The 24,837-nt window shown below is 42.1% G+C and overlaps 1 protein-coding gene across 8 annotated transcripts in view; it reads right to left on the bottom strand.

Annotated features, from left to right (window-relative positions):
• Nckap5 (NCK associated protein 5) overlaps positions 1-24,837 on the bottom strand; it is a 1,008,915-nt gene that overhangs the window by 117,684 nt on the left and 866,394 nt on the right. For 7 of the 8 annotated variants that reach the window (XM_029563242.1, XM_029563241.1, XM_017797976.2 and 4 more), the window contains 4 exons: positions 24,625-24,810; positions 14,947-18,680; positions 13,724-13,901; positions 4,740-4,818 (listed from right to left, as the gene is read on the bottom strand). In XM_029563242.1, coding sequence (XP_029419102.1) covers positions 4,740-4,818; positions 13,724-13,901; positions 14,947-18,680; positions 24,625-24,810 — 4,177 coding nt within the window. The remainder of the gene's footprint in view (positions 1-4,739; positions 4,819-13,723; positions 13,902-14,946; positions 18,681-24,624; positions 24,811-24,837) is intronic. The other variant, XM_029563247.1, reaches the window with a different exon arrangement.

Below are 24,837 nucleotides of genomic sequence, written 5' to 3'. Positions count from 1 at the left end.
AAAAGAATTGTTAGCTTACTAAAATACTTAATGACTATACCCCTCTTTCAAAAAAGTCACCTTCAACTTTACATGTGTGTTTATATGTGTATATGATATATGTATATACATATGTTTGTGTACATGACTGTATGTGCGTGATGACAGTGTATGCATGTGATATGTATGCATGTATGTAAATGTGTGTTGTGTTTTATGTGTGCAATGTATATTTGTGTATGAATGTATGTAAAATTTGTGTATGGTATATGTGTAATGTGCTTGTGTGTGATTATGTATGTATATGTATGTGTATATGTGTAAATATAAGTATGCATATGTATCGCTATTGTGTTGTTTCTTTTTTTTTTTTTGAGACAGGGTCTTGTGAAGCCCAGACTGGCCTTGAACTCACTATGTAGCAAAGGATAACCTTGAGTTCCTGATCTTCCTGCCTCTACCTCCTGTGTGCTAGAGCTGCAGGAGTACACCCTCATGGTTTATTTATATGGTGCTGGAGATGGAACTCAGGGCTTCCTGCCTGCTAGGTAAGCACTCTACCAACTGAAATATAGTCTTAGCCCCTTTTAACTTTATTTACATCTTTGTCAATGCTAGGGATTGAACCCAGGGCCTTAAGCATTTGTGGCAAGGGCTCTACCACTGAACTACACCTTTGATTTGTTATTTTGTTTTCATTGGCACAAGAATAGCTCATTATGGGAAAATGAAGACTCAGTGGAGCTTTGCATACTATCGTGTTTGAAGGCTGTTAAACAATATTTAACTTGCACATTAGCTAACTATGCTGAACTGATACCAATTAAAGCCTTTCACATTGACAGCCAAAATAAAAGGATGTCTTTTTGGAATAATAATCTTATTCAGACTACACTCATTCAGCTGTTTGTGAAGACTTTTGTATTCCTAATTACAAATGAAAGAATAATAATTGTGTGCTAGTCTCATTAAGCTGTACGGGTGCAATAACACCCAGGTATACTGTAAATTATAGTTTGCTGAATCCCACTGGGTATGCTGGAAAAATAAGGTATTCAGATTTGGGAGTGCTGAGAATTGGTTGTTAAAAGTGAAAGCAATGGACACTGAGGCTACCAGATATGGGCCATCTTCAAGGGCGGTCATGTACTAAGACAGTATTCAGTTATGATGGTGATATGATGGTTAGTGTTGTCAACTCCACAGAATCTGGAATCTCCTGGGAGCCTGGGAGCCTGAGTATGCCTACAGGGGATTATTTTGATCATGGTAACTGATGTGGGAAGACCCATTTTAATTGTGGGTGAGACTACTAGATGGGTAGGAGATTCTGGGCTGTACAAAAAGGAGAAAGGAGCTGAGCACTATTATGCATGCATTCATTGCTCTCTAATTCTGACTGCAGATGCACTGTGAACAGCTGCTTCAAGCTCCTGCCTTCTTGACCTCGCCCCTGAACTGTAAGCCATTGTACACCTTTCTCCTTTGGGTTGCTTTTATCAGCATATTTTGTCTCAACAACAAGAAAGGAAACTAAGACACTGGTACTGTTTGCTACACTCACATGTGATCTGGAGCAATTGTTCTGTCATCCCATGGGTCTGTGCCAGGTGCCCAATCAGCAAATCCACATTCACAGCTATTGACATTGTCTGAAGAGCAAGGGATGCTTCAAGTATTCAAGATGGTCCAGGGGATTTTAGGATTAATAGCCTTTTCAGTCTCCTCATAAAGATCAAAGTCACGGATAACTCCTCTATTGTTGATTTCTCCCGGATGTTGATACAGGGCAACTGAGTCTACTTTCTGTGGAAGCATGTGGTCTTTTTGTCTGGTGTTCAGCACAATTAAAAAAAATACAATTTGAGTTGGTTTTAGGGTTGTAGAGCTTTTAAGGGGGTTGGAGCAGGATGCTAATGGCTGTATGCTCATGGATTCATTTTGCATTTGCCAGAAAAAGTAATCTTTTGGCTAATTATAATTTTTGTTTTATTAAAAAAGGAAACTACCATATGACCCAGTTTTACAACTACTTGGCATACACCCAAAGGCCTCATCTTATTGTAGAGACACTTGTACATCCATATTTGTTGCTCCTCTTTTCATAACAGCTAAGAGATGGAAGCAACCTCAGTGTCCCTCAACTGATGAATGGATGATGAAAATGTGGTACATTTACACAATGGAGTTCTCAGCAGTAAAGAAAGATGAAATTATGAAATTTGCAAGTAAATGGATGGAACTAGAAACTGTTATACTAAGTGAAGTAACACACATCCACAAAAACAAATGATGATGATCTCCCTCATTTGTGGTTCCTAGCACCAAATCCTTATATGTATGTATCCTGATGTAACTGAGGAAGCAGGAAAATGGAAAGGAACCAGGGATGTAAAGGGAAAGAAGAAACCTGAGGAAAAACAGTAGGAGACAGGTGTTATTTAGGGAGAAATGGGTAAAATGGGGGTATATAAAGGGAAGGGGGGAATAGGAAAGTTATACAAGGAACTATGTGGATAAAGGGGAAGAAGGAGCTCAAGAGAGGTGGGACCATAGGAGACTGGCATTGTCAGAAGAGACATGGGGAAAATGGGAATACTTTAAATGGGGAGGGCATGGAGAGAGGGTTAGACAGGGAGAGAGAGGAGATATAAATAATGCCTACCTAGTGTAAAAAAAAACCCAGAGAGAATCATATTAGTCTGGAAACCTACAGAAAAATTACAAGCACAGTATCTCTACATGAGTCCATGTATATAGCTGAAGGCTACGAAACAAGAAACAGTGCCAGACAGGAGAAACCTTCCTTTGAGTTGTTGGCCAGGGTGGTTCAAGAGACTCCCAAAATAACACAGGCTATTGCCACAGCCCTTGATTGCCTCCTAGAACTTGAAGGTGAGACTCTATTCCTGAAGACAGTACATACTTGAGACACAGTAGTTGGAGCAATAGACCTGGAGCTTACCTGGAAGCCACTTCCCCTAAAGGCCAGCTTTTATAGGTTTGGAGAGCACTATGCAAGCTGCTAAGGGAGAACGTCAATTGATGGTCCAACCTTAGCTTCAAGGCCTACTAACCACATCAATGACTAGCACAGCAAATGATATTGCTATAGTAGTGGCACTTTATCTTGGGGGTAATCAACAGCTATCTAATTGGACTTGAAGCTCACCCAATGGGAGGAAACTCATGTGTGGTACTGTCAATCTAGCCAGATACAAATGGCTGGAGAGGTAATAGATCCTAGAGAAAACCCCAAGACTATCACATCCCTAGATAAATGCAATTTATTGCTATGTGCAAAATATGGATCCTAATATTTACAGACAAGTATCCCAGTCACCACTCATCAAAGAAGCTTCTTTTGCAACAGAATGAGACTATTGTAGAGTTCCAAAACAGGTCACACACAGACATTGTCTGTGACTTGCCCAAGCCCAAGTGGCACATCTACAATGCAACTTCTATACCTAAAGCTCACAGAACATACAACAAGGGGTAAAGAGGACACGAATGCATCTTTTAATTCCCATAAATGAAGCTCCCTCATGCAACAGAAGGCCGTGAACACAAAAGGCCACAAATGGCCAAAGCCTAGAGAGTAGGAGTCTGCAGAGTGTGGGTCCTTAGACAGGACTCCTATATTAAACTCTACCCACCCAGGGCTCAGGGACCAATGCAGAAGAGGGAGGAGTGGAAATGGAGTCCTACAGGCTCTTGGGGTCTTGCTCATATGAACCTACAGCAATTGTGTCAGCATGCACAAGACTCATACAAACTCAAGCAGACAAAAACCCAGCACAGAACTGTGGAAATGGGCAGCAGGTCCAAATCTTATTTGAAACATTATTGCAGCTGAGTACTGCTGGGTAAGGAAGAACTGATTCTCTTAAACGATGGGACTCTAGATAAGCTGACTAGACCCCAGTGGATGAACTTGCACTAAGGAATGCCTGGGGACATTAACTTGTTAAGATAGACCTTAACACACATGATATAATCTATGATTATGGGAGGGTGCCAATGGGGAAGGGGTATAAAGATGATTAAGACTTATTAAGATGTTCTGTATGAAATACACAGACAACAAAAAAGTTACAAAAAATATTAACTTCAAAAAGAAAAAAAAAGGAAACCTCTAACAATTTGAACTTAATCTAGGTCTATGTATATTTGTGACTCTCAACAGAAATGTTGAAAGAACTTTGACAAAGGTTTTTGGCAGGCCATATTTACTTATTCTATTTGGTTTTCGTGAAGGCTAGTGTCACCTGTCAACCTGACCAAATTTAGAAACACCTGAGAGACTGGTTTCTGATCATGCCTTTGGGGAGAATCTTGGTTATTTTAACTGATGTGGGATGATCCATCTTAATTGTGGGCAGGACCTTAATCTCCTGGGCAGGGATCCTGGGCTATGTACAATGGAATAATCAAGTTGAGGAGCATGCATGTGTTCATTGCTTTCTTCTGACTGAGAACATTATGTAACCCGTGCTTTAAGCTCCTGCTGCTGTGACTTCCCCCACATCGATCAACTATAACCCTGAACTGAGACCTGAAATAAACACTTTCCTCATTAAGCTGTTTTTGTTATGTATTTTGTCACAGCAACAGGAAAAGTTACTAACACAATACCCAACCTCTGTGAGGTGAAGTACCACCTTACACCTGCCAGAGGGAGGAATGAGACAAGGTCTCTAGCAAGCTACCCAGAAAATGTATGAAAGTGAGAGATGTTTCAAGACATAGATTTTTACCGATAATGTGACTTGGAAGTGCAGAGTCAGGAACTATATCTTCTTCATCCTCTCTCAAGTCTTCGTCGACCTCTGTCACCTGCAAGTAAATATTAGAAGTTCTTATTCGTTATTCTAAAAAGGATTTTTTGCATTCCTCAGGATAATGGTACATTCTGTAATAAGTGGGTGGGCTCTAGCTGTATGTACACACGTATGTGGGCGTATGAATGTGTATGTGCATATATCATATTCTACTTTTCCTTTCTTTTATTATTTGGCTTCATTAGAAGTTTTAATTATGAGAGTCTATTTCCAGGACTAAAACCCCAGCTTTGAAAGGAAATAGAGTCCTATAGGTTCCTGGGAGCTTGCTAATATGAACTTATAGCAATGGTGACATCATACACAAGACCCATGCAAACTCAAGCAGACAAAATACCCAGCACAGAACTGTGGAAATAGGCAGCAGGCCCCAATCTTAGCCGAAGAACTATTGGGCACTTGATCACTGCTGGGTGAGGAAGAGCTGATCTTCTTTAAGGGAGTGGTTCTAGATAGACTGACTAGACCCCAGTGAATGAACTTGCACTGAAGGATGTTTAGGGGTACTAACTTGACTTGACAGGCCTTAACATAAACGACAGAAATGCATGAAAGCCTTTGGAGGGAGGATGGCTATAGGAGTGTACTGATGAGGAAGGGGGTATAAAGATGATTAAGATATTCTGTATGACATACACAAAATCTCAATAAAATTATACAAGAAAAGAAAGGCAGGACTTACAGGGTACTTGATTCTATGTAAGAGTTCAGGAATAACATCTTTTGTTTGAAAACTTTATAAATGAGTCATTCACACAGGGCTATTAGAAAAAATTAATGTCAAAGGATGTATAACTCTACCAGAGTCAGAGACTTCTGCCATAAGTTATTTTAATAAGAATAAGGGGATATACTTGAATTATACTTAGATTTCCTTACCCTTTCCTGGAATATAAATCTCTAAGAAAGTGACTTTTTTTCTTCTTTCTATAATGAAATGAGGAGACTCTGTTGTGTGCTCAGTGAATGGTAACACTCAGACCTGTTGCGAAGTTTTACATGAAAATAATCCCCTTGCCTAGGGATATAGCTCAGTTGCTAAAATGTTAGTCTTCCATGCATGAAGCCCTGTGCTCAATCCCCAGCATTAACTAAACCAACTGGGATGGTCCATACCTGAAATCCTAGTACTAGTGGAGGTCGAGGCAGGAAGATAAGAAGTTTAAGGTCATCCTTAGCCACACAGTGAATTTGAGTCCAGCCTGGGCTACAGGAGATCCTGTACCAAAAAAATTCCCTTTGAGCTGGAATACTCAGGCACCTGATCACATATACTAGAGAGGATTTTATAGATGGGAATTCTGAGGATTTAAAGTTTTCCTGAAATTTGGCACATGTGTAGTAAGTGGTAACACTGGGAAGAAAACTTAAGTCCCAAGCTTTCTAGTCAGTAGTGGGGCACTGTGGATGTCAACAATACAAACAGCTGACTGGGCTGGGGAGCTGTCTTACTCAGTGAAGTGTTCACCCAGTAAGAATGAGGATCTGAGCTTGATCCCTTAGCACCTATGAATAAGAGCTTGATGTAGTATGTCCGTATACCCTTGAAATGCCAGTGCTGGGCAGGTAGAGACATGTGGATCCCTGGGAGTTCACTGTCCAGTTTGCCTAGCTGGATCAAAGCAATGGGTTCCAGGCTAGTGAAAGGCCCTGTCTCAAACAAACAAACAAACAAACAAACAAACAAACAAACAAACAAACAGCAAAGTGCATAGCAACTGAGGAATGACACCCAAAGTTTGCCTCTGGCCTCTACACATGTGGATACAGGTGCATGCACCCCCTCCACCACAACATATAAACAAAAACAGCAGACACCCACATACTCAATGACAAGATCTGTGTAAAACCTTTACATGGAGCCATCATATTCCTTGCAGAGATGCTAGGGACTCAACTCCACCATAGACACGAGCACCCTCCCTGAAGCAGCAGGGTCATACAGAACTGTCTAAGTGAAGGAGCTGAGATTCAAAACCAGCAAGCCTGACTCAAGGTTGATGCTCAAAACTTTCTGCTTCTCAAATTTCCATTCTACCACATCTGTGTGGTCCTGGCTTCACTTTCAAGACCATTGAGGTCCTCAGTGGATGACAGCTCCCTACAAGCTCGTATACATTCTAGCTGGTCTCTGGGCAGCTGATAGCAACAGTATGAATTGTGTGATGCTGTTAGATCTGCTCAGGGTCTCAAGTTGAATATGACACAATGGTTATTTTACACCAGTGCCATAGAAAGTCATATGTTTGCATACTGACCTTGGGGTAGACTTAGCTTTCTACTTTTTACCTCCCATTTTTTTCACACTGAATGTGATGAGAAATTATTTACATTCTATGACTGTGCTACACGTGGCTTCCAGACTATCCAAGGACCTGGTCTTGTGGGCAGGCCCCAAGTCCCTTCAGCTGTCCTGGGCTGATGGACCTTCATAAAGGGCAGATGACCCAAGGAATGAGGATGTGATTGTGGATTTGAACCATGCTTCTTGATGAAGCCCAAAGTGACGCAAGGGCAGTATCTGAGAAGAGCACAGTCTCAGCCCTGCTTATCCACACAAATAGATTTCAATATGCAGCAAGGATAGTTTTAAAATGTGCATACGCAAATGAAGGATATACTTTACTTTGGCAGTGGATTCTCCTGTTATTTTTCATAGGACCCAGTTTTAGTTAATTTTCATTCCTCACTATGCAGTGGCTGGGTTGTGGGAACATTTGTGGGAAGTTTAGAGAACCCTAGGTCAAGACGAGGAGTCTGCCAAAGGCAGGCACAAGCAGGCCCACTTTATCTTGAAGGGGCACTGTAGAGAATGCAGGGGCTGCAACACCAAGATGCCTGCCTAATGTTTGGTTCAGAAGCAACTCGGAGGGAGGAATTCAGGAATTTCTCAGTCATTGCTATCTCAAGAACACACTCAAGTCAATGTCACAAAAGTTCCATTTTCTAAGAAGTGGACCATGGCTCATAACAAACAACTATGGGCACTTTGTGTGTGCATGTGTGTGTGTGTGTGTGTGTGTGTGTGTGTGTGTATGTGTGCGTGTGTGTGCATGTGCGTGTGTGTACATATGTGTGCAGGTGCACTAGAATGCATGCACATGTGGAGGCTGGGAGTCAACTTTCTGTGGTAATCTTAGGGACCATGTACCTTGTTCTTTGAGACAGGGTATCTCCCTAGCATGGAGCTCACTGATTGTGTTAGGCTGGCTGGTCAGTGAGCTCAAGAATCTACCTGTTTCTGCCTTCCCAGCACTGAGATTACAAGTACACTACATCATACCTGAATTTTTATGTGGATTCTGAGGATTGAACTCAAACTTAGGTCCCCCGGATTGTAAGGCAAGCACTCTACCAATTGAGATATCATCCTAGCTCTATGTATATATCTTCTAATGGCCTAATATCTAACACATGCCCATCTTTTGGGGCTTAAGAGCTGCTCCAAATACCAGCTTACAACAAGCAAACAGTGTATATCATGGCCTCCATCATGACCAACAAATTCCTGTCATCTGAAGGGCTATGGGAAATGAATTTGCAAAAGACACAGGAGTGAAAGGGGGAATGGAATCTGCCACTGACTGACAGACAGCACTATTTCACAAATGAAACCCTGTATTCTGGAACTCCACACTTGAATTCTGTTCATCTTTCTTCTTTGCATGACTCTAACCCTAAGGGCTTCTCAAGGAAGCAACATCTTTGATGTTAAAACCCATTTAAGGGCCAGGGCAATGTCTTTGTGGGTACAAGCACTTGTCACACAAGTGTGAGGACCTAAGTTTGAATCTCCAGAATCCGCATAAAAGCCAGAGGTGTAGTGTGTATCTGTAATCCCAGCACGCCTGTGGGAAGATGGGAGGAGGAGACAGGAGACTCCTCAGAAGATAATGGGCCAATATTCTGGTATGCACAGCAGCTGTGAACAACAAGAAAAACACTGCCCGAAAAAAGTGGAAGGGGAAGATTAACACTTAAATTGACCTCTGACCTCTACATGTACACATGACACATGTGCATTCATATTTACACACACACACACACACACACACACACACACACACTCACTCACAAACCCATTTGAAGGGAAAAAAGAGATATAAGGAATTTTTGAGAGACAGTGATCCTGGGAGGGAAAACTAGCAGACATCTTTGGAATATTTCACTCTTTAGAAAACTTAGCAAGAGGAGGGCAAATAGGAAGGCTGCTTATTTGCATCAAAACAGCATTTAGAACCAAATCATTCAATTAAGGATTTTGGAATTATTACATTTTGTCAGCCTTAATAAGATGATAACCATTTGTGTAATTATGGTACTATTTTCTGCTATTTCATCACCATGGTCCCATGTTAATGGGATGGTATTTGATGATTTTTTATTAGCAGATGTGATTTTCTTCAGACAAGGTGACACTTGGGGGAAGAGAATCCTATCATTTAAATTAACATACATACATTAACATGGGCATCACTCCTCGAGAATCATGAAGGTGTATGATCCTTTTAACTTTGTTAATGATTTTTATTTTGGAGGTGTTAAAAAGAGCTTGGAGCTGTCTTCCTTTAAGACTGCTCATTTATGAAAATGATCTCAACCCACAGGAAGAAAGAACCTGTAGTACATGGCAAGCAGAGCATACCTAGGTCATGTCTTTCAGGAGGAGGTCTCCCCCCCACCTGGTTCATTTGGATCACATAAAATTATTTAAAGCAGAAAGTAACATGGGTCCTGGTCTAAATTACATAAAATATTAGAGCTAAGTGGCCTACAAATGATGGCAGATATGGGGACATAAGCCTCTAATTAAAGCTCTGAAAAGAGATTTATTTCAGCAAAGCATTACTGGGACTTTCACACATTTTATCTTAACTATACTAAAGAGAATATGGGGTTACTGGTGAGATAAGTGACTTGTGGCATAAAGGAATTTGTTAAATATATAAAATATATGTAAATAATCTTTCTGCTATTATCTCTGTGATGGTTAGCTTTAATTGTCAAGTTGACACAACTTAGAATTACCTGAGAGGAGAGTCTCAAGGAGAGATTGTCTACATTGGGTTGGCCTATGGGCATGTCTGTGAGGGATTGTCTTAACTAAGTTAATTGATGTGGGAAGACCCAGCACACTATGGGCAACACCATTCCCTAGGGTTCTGAACCATGTACGAGTGGAGAAATCGAGCTGAGCACAAGCAAGTGAGCGAGCATGCATGCACTCTGCTCTTGCCTCAGGATGTGATGTGACATGACTAGCTGTTTGAAGATCCTGCTGCCTTTACTTCCCCAACATAATGAACTGTAGTCTGGAATTGTGAGCTACAATAATCCTTTTCTCCTCAAGCTTCTTTTGGTCTGTATATTTTATCATATCAATAGAAATGAAATTAAGATGATTACTACACATTAAAATAATTAAAATGCCTTCCACCCTTGTAAGTAAATGTAACCTTTGTAAAGAGCAAGGATTGGTGGCACATTGTGTTACAAGGTTTTAGAACAGTGATTTGGGCTCACAGCTATAGCTTGCTTGCCCAGGAAACATGAGGCCCTAGATTCCACACCAAGTAATGATTGGAAAAAACACAAAAAGAAAACCCTTGATTTAAAGTTTCATTGACAATAGAATTATATTTTTATTCAAGATGAGGGTCTATTAAGTTGCTATTGTTTCTAACTAAATAACTACTATGAGAAAATTTCTTTGCAAAACACTTTAAAATAAGTAGAGGGTAAATTTATTTTGAGCAACAGAGAAGAATTTCCTTAAACTCTGAATTTTATAAGGTTCAAGGGCATTCACAATAATGTGCAATGGTATCAAATACATTTTATTTTGCTTTTAACCTTCCCATATATAGGCTAATAATGCATAATAAATAGGCTTTCACTGCTATTTTTGAACTATCTCAAAAGATACTATAGCATAGTCTTTTCTGAAATCAGTAATTTTAGATCTATACAGATAGTTATGGAAATGAAACAGATAAATAACCATATTGCAATTTATACTTTAAAAAACTGGAGCTGTGGGAATGGATCTGTGGGTAATGTGCTTGTTCCACAAGCGTGAGGACCTGAGTTCAGATCCCTAAACCCCACCAAATGGCAGACATGGTAGTATGCATCTGTAATACCAGATTGGTATTCTGAAATAGTGAAATGGGAGGAAGAGGCAGGAGAATTCTTAAATGCTCACAGATCAGATAGCCTAGCATAAGCAATGGCAAACAAAAGACCCTGTTTCAAGCAAGATGGAAATTGAGGTCCACCTGGGAGTGTCCTCTGACCTCCATACATGTGCTGTGTCACATGTGTGTCCACATTCACAGTTATGAATGTGGATACATACATGGCATGCCCACATCAGATATAACACACATAACACACACACACGCACACACACACACACACACACACACATACACACTAACCAACTATCTATATATCCAGGATAATAATATTCCTCTATATGGAAAATATTCTCAGTGTGACTAATTTCTTCTCCCAGCTTACTAGAAAAATTAGCATATCCCTACTGATTATGTCTACTTGGGCTGGTTAGGAAATCTTTGCATTTTATACAAAATAATATGAGTGGTTCCTGTAGATACACTGGAAAGAGTAAAGGTTCCTTTTCCTACCCTGTGGAAGACTTTAGATGAGGCAAGAAGGCATGTTAAATTACTTTAGCATTAGGAAGTAATAAGAAAGCAAAATGAAATTGTAAGTCCAAAGTAGGGTCTTTTTTTGTCCTTCTGTACAGTGAAGATATACCCTAAGCTGTCAGAGCCATATTAAATGGGGCATAGTTAAATGGAGTGCCTGTGATAAGGGCTCTGCAGGCTATCAGAGCTCTCCATCAGTAGGATTGAATTTCCAGCATACTGCATGCTTCTTCATGTTCCTTCTTTCTTTTTCCTTTCAGTGACACTACAAGGGCAGCCTTAGATATGTGTATAATTTGTGGTTTTCTAATGCAGGGGACATCTATGTTTTCAAAGAAGAAATGATCTCATAAGACCCAAGAGCAAAATTGGGGGGGGGGAGAAAGACAAAAAAGGAAAAAAATGCAATGAACTGAGTCAGCTTAAAAGAAAGACCTTAGAGCTCCTTAAAGTCAAGATCTATCGGAGGAAAAATATTTTCAGTGCGTGTTTGTCTCAACTGTGTTTGTGAAACCGTAATCTGAGGACCATGGAGCTTCAGTAAGGGGAATACAACCCCGACTGCTTTCCTAATCTGTTTTATTCTTAAAACACCTCAACTTTCTGCCAAACACAGTTACTTACTATTTTCAACTTTCCCTCAGAAAAATAGTTACATGTGCTATGTTTTATACCCTCTTTATTAAAATAGGAAAAGATAGATAAAATACCTTGCATGTAGGTGTGTGTACATGTACATATTTGTGGCAGGATTGTATGTATGTGTCAATGTTGGGTGTCTCTCTCAATTGTTATTCACTGTGTGTATGTGTTTGTGTGTGTGTGTGTATGTGTGTGTGTGCGTGCATGTGTGTGTTGTGTAGTGTATTATGTGTTTTTGAGGGTGTGTGCACATGTGTGTATAAATGTGAATGCATGTAGAGGCCAGAGTTCAATCTGGGTGTCTTTCTTAATCACTTTCCACCTTATTTTTTGCGACAGGGTCTACACTAAATCTGGAGCTTTATTCTATTAGACTGGCTGTCCAGGGAGTTCCAGAGATCTTCCTGTCACTACCTCCCTAGTGCTGGGACTATAGTCCCACACTGCGTGCCTGGCTTCTTTACATGAGTTCCAGGGATCCAAACACGGGTCCTCATGTTTACATGATAAGTAATTTATATTGCCTGTGTCATCTCCCCAGTCCCAGATAAAGTCATTTTATTTCAAGAATATAAATAAAATATATTTTGTTGTTTTGAGTGTCTTAAACTTATCTATTGGAACAATAAATACCATGAAATCAATAATATAGGCATATAATGAATTGTAAGGAGATTAAGTACAGTTTAAGTATACTTTAAAAATATTACATGAAACTAGCCTATCCTATGGAAATAAAAAAATACCATGTTATGTAATTCACCCTTTTCTGTCTCTGTAGGATTGCTTGGCATGTACAACTTCCACAAACATAAACAGCACTTAAATCAAACCATCAAAATAGCCAATGCTTTCAGAAATCCTTTCATACTTTCATAACTAAAATCATGTTTGCTCCTCTTTTTTTGCTACCAATGTTGGAAATCATCATCAGAACAAATTTTCAGCACGGGGTACAATTTGAAGAAGGCATCTTATAGCTATTATACCACTGTTCTGAAAATACAGCTGAAGAGAACCGTGTTCCCCAAGGAAGCCACACCCACTCAGTCTCCTGCCTCTTCTTGCAGTCATCACCTGGGCATCTCTCTTCTTTGAAAATCTTTTACTTCTTACTAAAGAGATGGCTTTGTGACTAAAACACTTGCCATGCAAGGTAAAGACTTGAATTTGGATACTTATAACCCAGGTAGAGCTGGACATGGTAGTGTTTTCTGTAATCCCAGCATCCCTTCAGCAAGATGGAAGGCAGAGATCGGTGAATCCTGGAAGCTTGCTGACCAACTAGTTCAGTGTACCCAGCAGGGAACAACAGATCTCATCTCAAACAAGGTGAAAGGTGAGGTCGGACACCTTAGGTTGTCCTCTGACCTCAAGTGTGCTGTAGCACAGGCACACCCACATTCACACATATGAATGTGCCTATATACCATGCACACACAGATTAAAAATTTGATTTTTTAGATTGCCTCCCAACCCCATTCATAATCTCTTGCTTGGATAGTATTAGCCAAAGGTATAAAAAAACCAAGCTAGAACATCTCAGAGCCAAGCTCTTTCTAGCCAGGTTGGACAAGTGCTTACCAGGGATTCTCTTGGTATTTCCATGTCGGCTTTGGCTTTGATAGTTTTCTTTTGGCTTCCTTGAGTGCTGACAGAGCCACTGGCAGAACAGGAGCCCTGGGAGGTACCCTTTAACACATTCCTGCAGGAAATACTCTTTGATCCACTTTCTGTCTCTGGAGCTGCTTTCTTATCAACTCTGCAGGTAGAAAGTGATGCCTCTGATAAATTACATCACCTGTCTTCAATCCCTCTCTTCTTCCCAATGCTTTAATGTTTAAAGTAGCCTCCCTTCTCTTTTTATCTGAAAACCTTCCAGTATTCCAGTATTGTTCACTAGTCTTGAACAAATCTTCAAATATTTCACTAGTGTGCAAATATAGTTTTGCACTTATTTATTATAATGCATTTATTCTTTATGTGTTTCTCTCTCTCTCTCTCTCTCTCTCTCTCTCTCTCTGTATGCATGAAGGCAGACGTCAAAGGACAACCTTGGGTGTCATTCTTTAAGCAGTGTCCACATTGATCTTTGTAACTGGGTCCCTCCTTGGAACTTACTAAGAGGTTAGGCTGGCTAGGCAGTGAAGCCCAGGGATCTGCCTGTTTCTAACTCCCCAACACTGGGATTACAAGCATGCCCCACCATGCCTGGATTTGTTTATGTGGGTTCTGAAGATTGTACTCAAGTCTTCATGCTTGCAGGGTAAGCAGTTTACCAACTGAGCCATCTCCCCATGGCCAGCCCCTATTTTTATTTCTATAATTGCTTTTGGGAAGGGACACAATACAAAATGCCAAAAGGTAATCGCTAAATACATTTCTGGCTTAAGATCGGCAGGAAAAGTAATTCCTTCTGGAAAGTTCTAAGTATACGTTTGTTCAGTACGATCAATGAAATCAGCATGCTCTCAAACCTGTGTGTAATTTTCTCCCATTTCATGCAGTATGGGTACATTCATAGTTCTTGGTATGGGCTGAATTCCTATCAACCTTGATATAACTCACCATTCTTTAATTTCAAAGACCATTGGCTTGGTTAAGAAAGGAACATGAACTAAATTATCATTTTATTGCTAACTTTTATTTCATTGTTTAAATTCTGCCTAACGTATAAGAGACTGCATATCTGTGTGCATGGAGAGTATGCCTGGCTGGTATTTAAGGAGCATGAAGAAAACAAGGATGGATGAGGGGCGGAGCAGGGAGACCCCTCCACATCACCACCCTCTGTTCCAATGCATTACCTGTTCAAAAGTTCTGTCATGAAGGTATCTTTTGTTGAGCATGCAACAGGGCTGAGTCTATTTCTTGGCTCCAACTTCATTTGGTTATAAATGTCTTGTGATGTTTTCAGATTATTTTTGCTTTGCAAACCGTTGTCTGGACTCAGACCATCTGCCGACTTGGTGCCCCTGGTGAGCTCATTTTCTATCTTGGACTGTCCTTCGGGTTTCTTCTTCTCTTTTTTCCTCTCTGATTTTAGTTTTGTATCTTTCTTTTCTATTTTACTTTTGGAGGCATCAATTTTCCTGCTACTGAGAGCTGGAAGTCGACTCTTCCGAAAACCAAACCAGCTGGCAAAAGAAGGCCCAGTCCTGGGCTTGACTTCCACAGAGGTGGACTTTGTCTGTGCTTGGCCCTTTTCCACATTCTCTTGAATGCACAACATGACCTTTTCTTCGATAGAGGGTGTGAGGGGGGCCTCTGAGCTCATAACACCAGTCCCGGTTGGAGGAGCATCTGGATGCATTCCAGAAGTTTCCAGCTTGGAAATTCTGCTTGTTTCCAAGTGGCTCAGATGCTGCATCCTCCCTGAGACTTGCAGGGATTGAGGGCAGACTGTTTGGGGGGGTGGATACCTTCGGTGGTCATTGCTAGCTTCTTCAGGTATGTTGGTCCTCGGACATTCTTCCTGGGTATAGACCTGATGGTCTTCCATTCTAGGTGGTGTGAGGAGCCCTTCAGACCTTGTGGGGCTCCTCAGAAGTAACTTGTTTGGGCTTCCATGCTGACTGCAGGAGCTTCCTGTGCTGCTGAGGGACTCCTGCCTGGAGAATGAATGTTCCTGGGGTCTTCCAGCACTGGGAAGACTCTCAGAGGTAGGGGCAAAAGGGGTCTTGCTGGGGGACCCTTCTGTGGAGATGTTTTGCCTGGTGAGTGAATTTCCTCTCTCAGCAGTGTTGGTAATGATTTGAGTTCGAATCTTGCCTGGTCCTTCTGTGGGGGTTGTGGAGAGCTTCTCTCCTGAGTGGACGCTGAAGCTCTGGCTCCGAGCTTTAGCACCATTCATGCCTAGAGCTGGCTTCAGATGTGGCTTGCTGGAGGAAAAGGATCTCTTCACAGACCTGTTCTGGAGCCTATCCCTTCCACCAGCTCCACGGATGCTACTTTCTGATGACTCTGGAAGTGCTGATTCTAAGGGAAGCCTGTCTGCAACTTGTAGATCTAGCAAGGCTGTGTTCCTCTTGTCTCCTGAGGTCTCTAGGCATGCTGAATCCCTGGAATCCCCAGTCTTAGACTTGTTGGCAGCCACAGAGCTTCTAGAAGCTTCATTTAAACTATCTTTTTCCTGTTTCCCTGGAACTGTACAACTTTTCCTGAGCAACTGAGGAGACTTCGTGAGAACTTTGAGTCCTACTGGGAGGCGAGTTTTCGGTCCTTTCTCAGGAGGGTTTTGATAGCTTTGTGAGGTGGTCTGGTTTCTGCAGGAGGAGGAAGATGAGAAGGAAGGACTGCTAACCTGAGATGGTGGTGATTCATTTGCCCCCGGGAAAGACAGCCTATGGTGGATTGTAGTGCTGTCACTCAACTGTCCTTTTTTCCCTGGAGATAGGCTTTTAGAAGTTGCTACCTCCAGTAGTTCATGGGTCGACGGACAAGTCTTCAGTGTCTGTAACCCTGTATTCACATGTGTGGTTCCAAGTGCTTGGTGAGGAGCGGGTTTCAGGATGCCCGTCTTTGAAGGGACTTTTGGAGGCCCGGGAGCAATAACAGAAAGTGAGCTTGAGGGAACATGTTCAGCATATTGGCTGTGCATCACCGCTTCTGTGGAGGGCAGGGTGGGAGAGAAGGCAGGCTTTTTGAAGGTGGTAGAAGGCTTTTTCCTCTGCATTTCTGACATGGCTGGACTGGAGGAGATGACAGCAGCAGATTTCAGGGCTGGGGATTTGAATGCTGAGCTTACAGTATCACTGGAGTGCCTGGTTTCCAGTTTGGCAGATGATGGTGATGGTGGATGGTTATACCCAGGTCTGAATAGGAGGGAGACTGACCTCCCGGGAGGTGGTGGAGGGGAAGGAGACCTCACCCCTGCCTCTGGCCCAGAGCCACAGTGTTTGTCCCTCATGGGAGAGTCTCCACTGTCACCAGTCTCAATGAGAGATCTTGACCAGATACCTAGAGTATGATTCTTGGGACACTGAACCCAATCCTTCTTACTGGAAATTTTGGGGATGTGAGGAAGCTGGGTGGAGTGTTTTGGAATGTGTGGGTCTGCTCCTACATCACAGTGGGCCCCCAGGCTCTCTATCTTCATGTATGGTGAGAATTTCCCAGAAGGGGAGGCTGGTGAATTTTCAAGAGTCACTAGGTCACTGGGGGAGCCTGGCATGGAGGGAACAGGCTCCACCATTTTTGATTTCTGAGGTGAAGACTTGCCTCTGGAAGGTATTTTTGTCCGCCCCCGTTTTTGATAGATGCCCGTGGACGCCAAAGATCTAGGATTACTCTGGCATGCCACACCTTGTGTTGGTTTGGGGAGCTTTGGCCTTGGGGTAATCTGAGTTTCTGTGGTCCTGGGGCTGAAGGAATCAGTAGGAGCTATGAGAATACTGTTCTCCTCGTCTTTTGGAGTATCTTTTCCAGTCTTCTCTTCATGTCTCCTCAGACAGGGATAGTCCCTTGCGTTAGCTCCTGGCTGTAAATGAGTAATTCCCTGAGCTGAAAGTTCAGTGTGTTTTTCTGTGGACCCAGTAGGGACTGGGTTGATGGAAAGTTCATCCCTGGTCACAGTGACAACTCCAGTCTGGTGAGAACTGAATTCAACGGGCTCGCCATTTTCCGCATCAAATATGACTGTGATACATTCTTCTGAAGAGGTCTTCTTCACAACCCTTTGCTGTCTGATGAAACTGAACGTCTTTGGCCTCATGTCTAAGTGGGAAGACTGTTCTTCCTCATCGTCATGAAGCCTACATTCAGACTTTCTGAACCCCACATCCAGGTTCTCCATGGACTTGTCAGTATCTATGGTCAATGACAAGTCTGAAGGGCTTCTCTCATCACTGCTCTCTATGTGCAACTCACCTAGGGTTTCAATATCATCAGTGTCTGAAAGCTGGAAGCTGAGAGCCACATGATCATGACCTTGACTGTGTAGATCCCTGTCTCTCTGCACCCTGGGCGTGTGCATGCTGGGGCATAGCTTCCTCTCCAAGGGCCAGTGGCTGGCACAATGAGTCAGCCTTTCAGGCCTTTCTCTGGTGTAAACTGAGGCTGTAGCTTCTGAAAAATGCTTTCCATGTAGCTCCCAGCTAAATAGACTATCTGAAAGACTGTGGGTTAATCTACTGCCTTGTATCCTGCAGCCCTGGCTCACAGCTGCTTGTGGTAATGTTGAGGAAGGGGAGTCTTCATCTGCATCTTCGTGGGAATCAGCATCATAAGCCAATGTCTTACAGAGCTCCTTGCAGGGGCTCCCCATGCCGGGTGGCTGGCACGGGGCATATTCCTTGAGGCTGCTGCTCTTAATTCCTGGAGAATAGATCCCTTCATTTGAGTTCATGCAATCTTTATAACCCCATCTGTTTATCACTGATGGTGGTTCAAGTAACACTTTCCGCTTCTGTAGCTTCCTCAGCCCTTCCAAAATGTGGCTTTCTTTGATACGGGTTGGAGGTAGCTCATCTGCAGGGCTGGCAAAGCCACTTGGGAGTGAAGAATCGATACTTAGCCTTTTATCCCAATTCTGTGATGATTGCTAAGAAAGAAAAATAGGTATCAGAGATGATTGAACCACACAGATCTTAAATAGACAAAAGGGACAGTCTCTCAGTAGACTTAATTTATGTAACTGGGTGATAAATATTCACATATAAATGCAGTTTGCACAGTGCTCACAATGCAGTAAACATCGATTTTGCAAGGTCTTGTGCTAAGAACCATGGTGAAATAAAGGAATGAAAGGTAAGAATCCTGTCTTTAAGGAGTAGGAGGCCAAACTGGGGAAAGGAAAATTGACCACAGCTATCTATTTATCATGGAAACAGATGAGAGATGTGAACAGGGTGGGTATTCCAGAGGCTCAGAGGTGCTTACATATGTCTATTGAAAATACCATAGAAGGAACATACAAAAATGTTTGCTTTTCTTTTGTTTTTATAATGAAGTTCTATTTTAACTATTTTTGTTGTTGTTGCATTTTTAATAAACTTTTGCAATTTTCATACAATATAGTTTAATGGCATTTGGATATACTCCCTTCTTTGCACCTCCCCCACTGTCTCCTGCCTAATTCGATGAACTCTCTTACATATATAACATGACCTTTGGAGTTGACCTGTGTCCCTGAATGTCCTTCAGTGTGGATCTATCTACTGGGCCCCCAAAAGAGTCCGAACCCTGCAGGACACTCTTTCCCCCTCCCAGTTTCATGAATTGCCAAAAGTCCCCTGGGTTCGGTTGGGATTTCTTACCCACTTCCCTGTTATTTATGTGTATTTATGAGAGTGAATGTCATATGTGTGTGGGGATGCCTGTAGAGGCCAGAAGAGGTATCAGATCCATTGGAACTAGAGTTACAGGCAGTTGTGAACTACCTTAGATGGGTATGGGCTACTGAACTCAGGTCCTCTAAAAGAGAAGCAAGCACTCTAAACTGTTGAGCCATTTCTCTAGCCCCATTATTTTAAATTTACCTGGACCTTGCAAAACAGGCAGGCTTACCTAAAGTTGTAAGTAGGGAATAATTTCCAGGTAGTAGAAATGGTACGGTCAAGGACCTAAGTCAGGAAAGTGTACTCAAGTTGCACTAAGCACTAAGGGAATGGGCAGAAGACAATATAGTGTCTTTGTAGAATGTCAATGCATAGTACAGGAAGGAGCCAGAAGATTGACTCAAGTTCTCTTCTAGCATTGGAGAATTCTGTGTCTTCATGAATATCTACGAAAAATTTCTGAAGTTTTCATCTGCATATGTGTGTATACATACCTATGTTTAAGGGCTGAACATTTGCTCTTAGAACCCTGTGGAAATTATTTTAGAAGGTTAATTTCCTGCCCTTCATATCTCCCCAAATTCCAGCCTTACTTAGGAAAAGTGGGTAGAAAATGACATGGGAAAAAACCGTGTTCCCCACATTTGTGTTGTTCATTGTATTGGCAACAAGAAATGGAGAAGAAAGGAGGAAATGAGCATGCACTGAGTACCTGCTGTATAACCAGTGACATGTTGCTTTAACTGCATCCTCAGACCACCATGAGGGAGACATTATCTTTTCTGTTTTTCTGTAGGACACTGAGATCCAGCAAGCCTATTCTGTGGCAGATCTCAGAGATAGAAAAGTTGGAGCAAACATTTGGACTCTGGTTTTTCTGGTGCTTTCTATAACCCTGTGAATAATACCTCTCTTCCAAAGTGGGATGTGAGCTTGGGTAGGCCAGTTCTGGAGTCTGTACTCTGGGTGCTGGACTTCCATGTAAAGCCTAGCTTCTACTTTCCTTTCTGTATTAGCTGGTGTCATGTAGAGACCACAGGTACCTCTGCCATTATTTCTTAAATGGAATGGAAGAGTTTAAAATAACAAACTAGTGCTTTGAGAAACTGAGAGGCTGCGCAGGCTCACCTATGGACTTAAAATGTTTTATTTATTATTTCATTTTTAATTACATCTATGTGTGTGTGTGTGTGTCTGTGTGTAGGCATGTGCACATGAATGCAGGTGTCCATGGAGGCCAGAAGAGGGTGTTGGATCCCCTGGAGCTAAAGATACAAGCAGTTGTGAATCACGTAATGTGAGTGCTGGGAACAGAACTTGGGTTCTCTACAAGAGCAGTATGTACTCTTAACTACTGAGCCATCTCTCCAGCCCATCTAGGAACACTTTCAAAATGGCAAATTAATAGTGAATAATTTCAGGGACAAATCTGGCAGTTTCAGAAGATCACTATACCAGCTACCGCTTGCCAACAATGCTGAATATTAACCAAATGCAGACACTGCAAAATGCCAGAACCTTCCACAAGAATCTGCGCTTTCTAGTAAGCCATGAGCATGGAATCATATCTATGGCATTTTCACGGAAGTTACTCTTGCTATCAACAGCATACGCATTTGTCTTTAAGTCCAATTATTTATTTTATTTAGCAAAATCTCCAGCGTTGGAAGCTTCTGGGCACAGATGTAATTTAGGGAGACTGTTCTTTCTGTCTTGGAGTTTCATTCTTTAATTTTAGGGAATTGTACCATTCAAAGCTCCCTTGGAAATTCGAAGAAATCCCATCAGAGTGTATGGGTATTAAAGACAGAACACAGAATGGCTGCTACAGCTTGGGTTTCTAAGCATTTCTGTGGTCCTGAGAGTCACATTAAGATAAGATAAGAGAAACCAGGCAGGACCTTGAAAGTGGCAAGTCTTTTTAACCCCCAGAGGGTAAGCTCAGCCCCTGCCCACCCATCTTCTCTTTTCCCCTCCAGAGCCTCTCCATGCTGTGCCCTATTATGCACAGGGTCAGGGACTGCAAATATCCTAGTGTATCCTAAGCTACACCCATCCCCCAGTCTCTCTTGAGAAAAGTTTGTACAGATCTCAAAAGTTTGAGAAAGAAAATAAAACCCCAAGATCTTCATGGGACACAGATTAGGTCAAGTGCTATAATTTTTGGTTAACTCATTTGGATGAAGCTGCTAGGAAGAAGTGTGGGGGCTACTGATGATAAACTAGGGGCAGAGTGTGATGTCCCTGGTCCTTTTCCATCTCTTGATAGGACAATATTTTAAAATATTTATTTAATTTTTAGTACAAGATATTATTGGTGTTCATGGGAACAATGGCATCCTCCAAACAGACACAATCCCTCTGTGTAAGGCTCACTCACTAAGAATGAAAGTTCTGAAGCTAACATCCCAGTTCCACCAAACACTATCATTTAGTGCCTCAGTCTTCTTAGCTGCAGAATGGAGAGAATAGGGGATGGAAAATAGTTCAGTTGATAAAATGGTTTAGTTGCTGTGTAAGCATGAGGACCTGAGTTTGATCTCCAGAAGGCACTTTTAAAAAGTCAGTGTGGATGTGTATGCTTGTTTTACAGAGGCAGAGCCAGGTAGATCCCTTGGACTTTCTGCCTAGCCAATTGATCTAAGTAAGTTCAAGGTTCAGTGAGAGACCTTGTCTCAAAACAAAGCAAGGGCATCTGAAAAGTGACACCTGAGGTTGACTTCCGGCTTCCACATGCACACATATATAGACACACACATACACACATGTGCACCAACATACAACATGCACATATGCACATTCACATTTATGGGTAAAATAGAACCTGAAATAGATTATTAGCATTACATGTTCTAGTAGTTGTATAGTGCTTTTAAGAGAGGGCCATGTGGCAGCCATTGACTGATCAGAGTAAAATTTCTCCATAGAGGCTAGCTAGCAAATTTTATTCAGGCTACCTTTCTGTCTCTATACTGAACAAAAAAGTTGTAAGCTCAAAAAAGAGCTATTACTCACACATTTATTATGTGATTTAACATTGTATTGCCATTCATATTCTCATGATTTTAATATATTGTGTAAGTTGATACTAAAGGGCCCCCTGCCATCAGGCCCATACTGGGGAAATTTCTCAAATAACAGAATATTAAAATGTCTTAACAGTCCTGACCTGGCTTGCTTGGATTCTGAGAACTAGGATTGTACTCTGTGCAGTGTCACAGGTACACCAGGTCTATGACTAGATGGACACCTGAGTGTCAGCGAATGGTTTTAAGAGCCTTCTCCTTTAGGGGAGAGATTGTCTTAGTAGCTCAAGGAACAGAATAGAATGGAAGGAATGGAAGAATGTTCACCAAAAAAAGAGGGGCCAAGAATATGGCTCAGTTGGTAATGCACTTGCCATGCAAGCATGAAGACCTGAGTTTGATCCCCAGAACACAGCTAAAAAGCTGGGTGTGGGAGCATGTACTTGTAATCCCAGTGCTAGGGCGGTAGAGACAAGTGGATCCCTGGGGCTCACTGGCCAGCCAGCCTAGCTTGCTTAGTGAGTTCCAGGTCAATGTGAGACCCTGTCTCAAAAGCATAGCAAAGAAAACCACAGAGGGCCCCTGAGAAACAACATTTGCAGCTGTCCTCAGACCTCTACATGCATACATGTATGAACCTGCACACACACACACACACACATACACAATTTATATACAATTACACAATACACAATTACACAATTTATTTTAAAAAAGGCCCCAGGAGGAAAAGAGGGGAAAAGTGTGAGAATAAAGTGATAATAAGGGTTGGGGTTCAGTGGTTAAGAGCACATACTGTTCTTGGAGAGGACCTGAGTTTGGTTCCTAGCACCCATGTTGAGCAGCTGACAACCACTTGTAACTCTAGTTTCAGGGGATCAGATACCCTCTTCTAGCCTCCCTGAGCACCTGCATTCATGTGCACATACCTACATACAGAAACATATTCATTCAGGCAAATAAAAATAAATTTAAAAAATTTAAAAATAAAATGAGAAGAACAGGAGTCTGTAGCAGCCATCAACTTTCTGGGACACGGTAGGGAAGTCTCCCTGACTGTCTTCATAGCCTCTGAGCCACCAGGCCCCTGACAGCCATCATTTGGAGGTCTTAACTACTCCTTAAGGGGAGCAATTTAGATAATGCAGCCACCTTTCTGCTTTGCATTAGAAGTCAGAGTCTGTAGGAATAGCCTCAAAATGCAAGCTGGAGTTCTTTTTCAAAATTCGTGTTCAGCAAATGACAAAGCTATTCCCTCACCAATAGGTTCCTGGAATATGGAATTTTCCTGGTTTCTATACCTGGAAAAAGCACAGACTAAACATATGTGAATAGTAAAAAAGATCTCATCTGCATATTCTGGCTTGGAGTTTCCATTCTTGTGCCCTTGGCTTTTCTTTACCTTTGCGAAGCTGCTAAAATAGTTATTTTGAAATACTTGACTCGCACAAATGTGCAAGGAAGTTTGCTCAGAGCATGAAGGGTCTGTAGCTGTGTGAACCCACCGTGCAGATGAAAGGCACTCTCTTAGGACTGTCTAAAATCCTGGAAAGTGGGGAGATGGCTCAGTTAGTTAAGTGACTGCCATGAACACATGAGGAACGGAGTTTGGATCCCTAGAATCCCCATAAAAAAGCTGAGTGCACAATTTCGCACTGAAGAGGCATAGACAGGTGGATACCTGGGGTTCACTGGCTAGCTGAACTGGCAACTAGGCCAGTATGAGACCCTGTCTAAAATAACATCAACAATAACAAACCAGCAACCAAAGTGGATGTCTCCTGAGGAATGAAAACAAGTTAACCTTGGCTGTCACATGCAGCAGTACACATATGTGAAACCCTCCAACAAACATACAGATAAAATGAAATACAATAATAAAAGAGAAACCTGAGAAGGAATTCCTGGAATATAAGTAGGAACAGGACCCTCCTCATCAAAACCATGGTCTCTATGGCCTGCCCCAGCCCCTTTTCTGTCTGCTCTGCGGTCCTCTGATGTACAACCCGATGGTGTTTTGTGTTTAATGAACTGATATGATGAATTAGTGGTCTCCATGGGTAAATATTCAGCAAATGTTCATTTCCTTCCCACCAACCCCTCTACTTCCATGACGAAATCCACAATCATTGGATTCTTCACCAGCTTCCTGTGCTGGAATGTGTCCTGGCAGAGTCCTTACCCTTTTCTCAAGGTGCCTCCCATCCTGGCATGTGTAGGAGGAGCCGCTGGAGTACTCACTGCAGGTGCTGGACAGAGACAGCTCACTGCTGCTGCAGCTGTGAGGACAGAGGTGCCTGGAGACCACAGCCCCAGAGCCAGAGCGTTTCAAGGCAGAGGATCCTGATTTTGCATTCTGGAGGTGTTCCTGTAAAAGCAGGACAGGGCTTAGGAA

Source organism: Nannospalax galili, unplaced genomic scaffold (genome assembly GCF_000622305.1).
Source record: "Nannospalax galili isolate Female #2095 unplaced genomic scaffold, S.galili_v1.0 scaffold995, whole genome shotgun sequence".
Taxonomy (NCBI): Eukaryota; Metazoa; Chordata; class Mammalia; order Rodentia; family Spalacidae; genus Nannospalax; species Nannospalax galili.
Note: the sequence above shows the minus strand (reverse complement) of the source record. Positions and strands in the feature narration are given on the sequence as shown.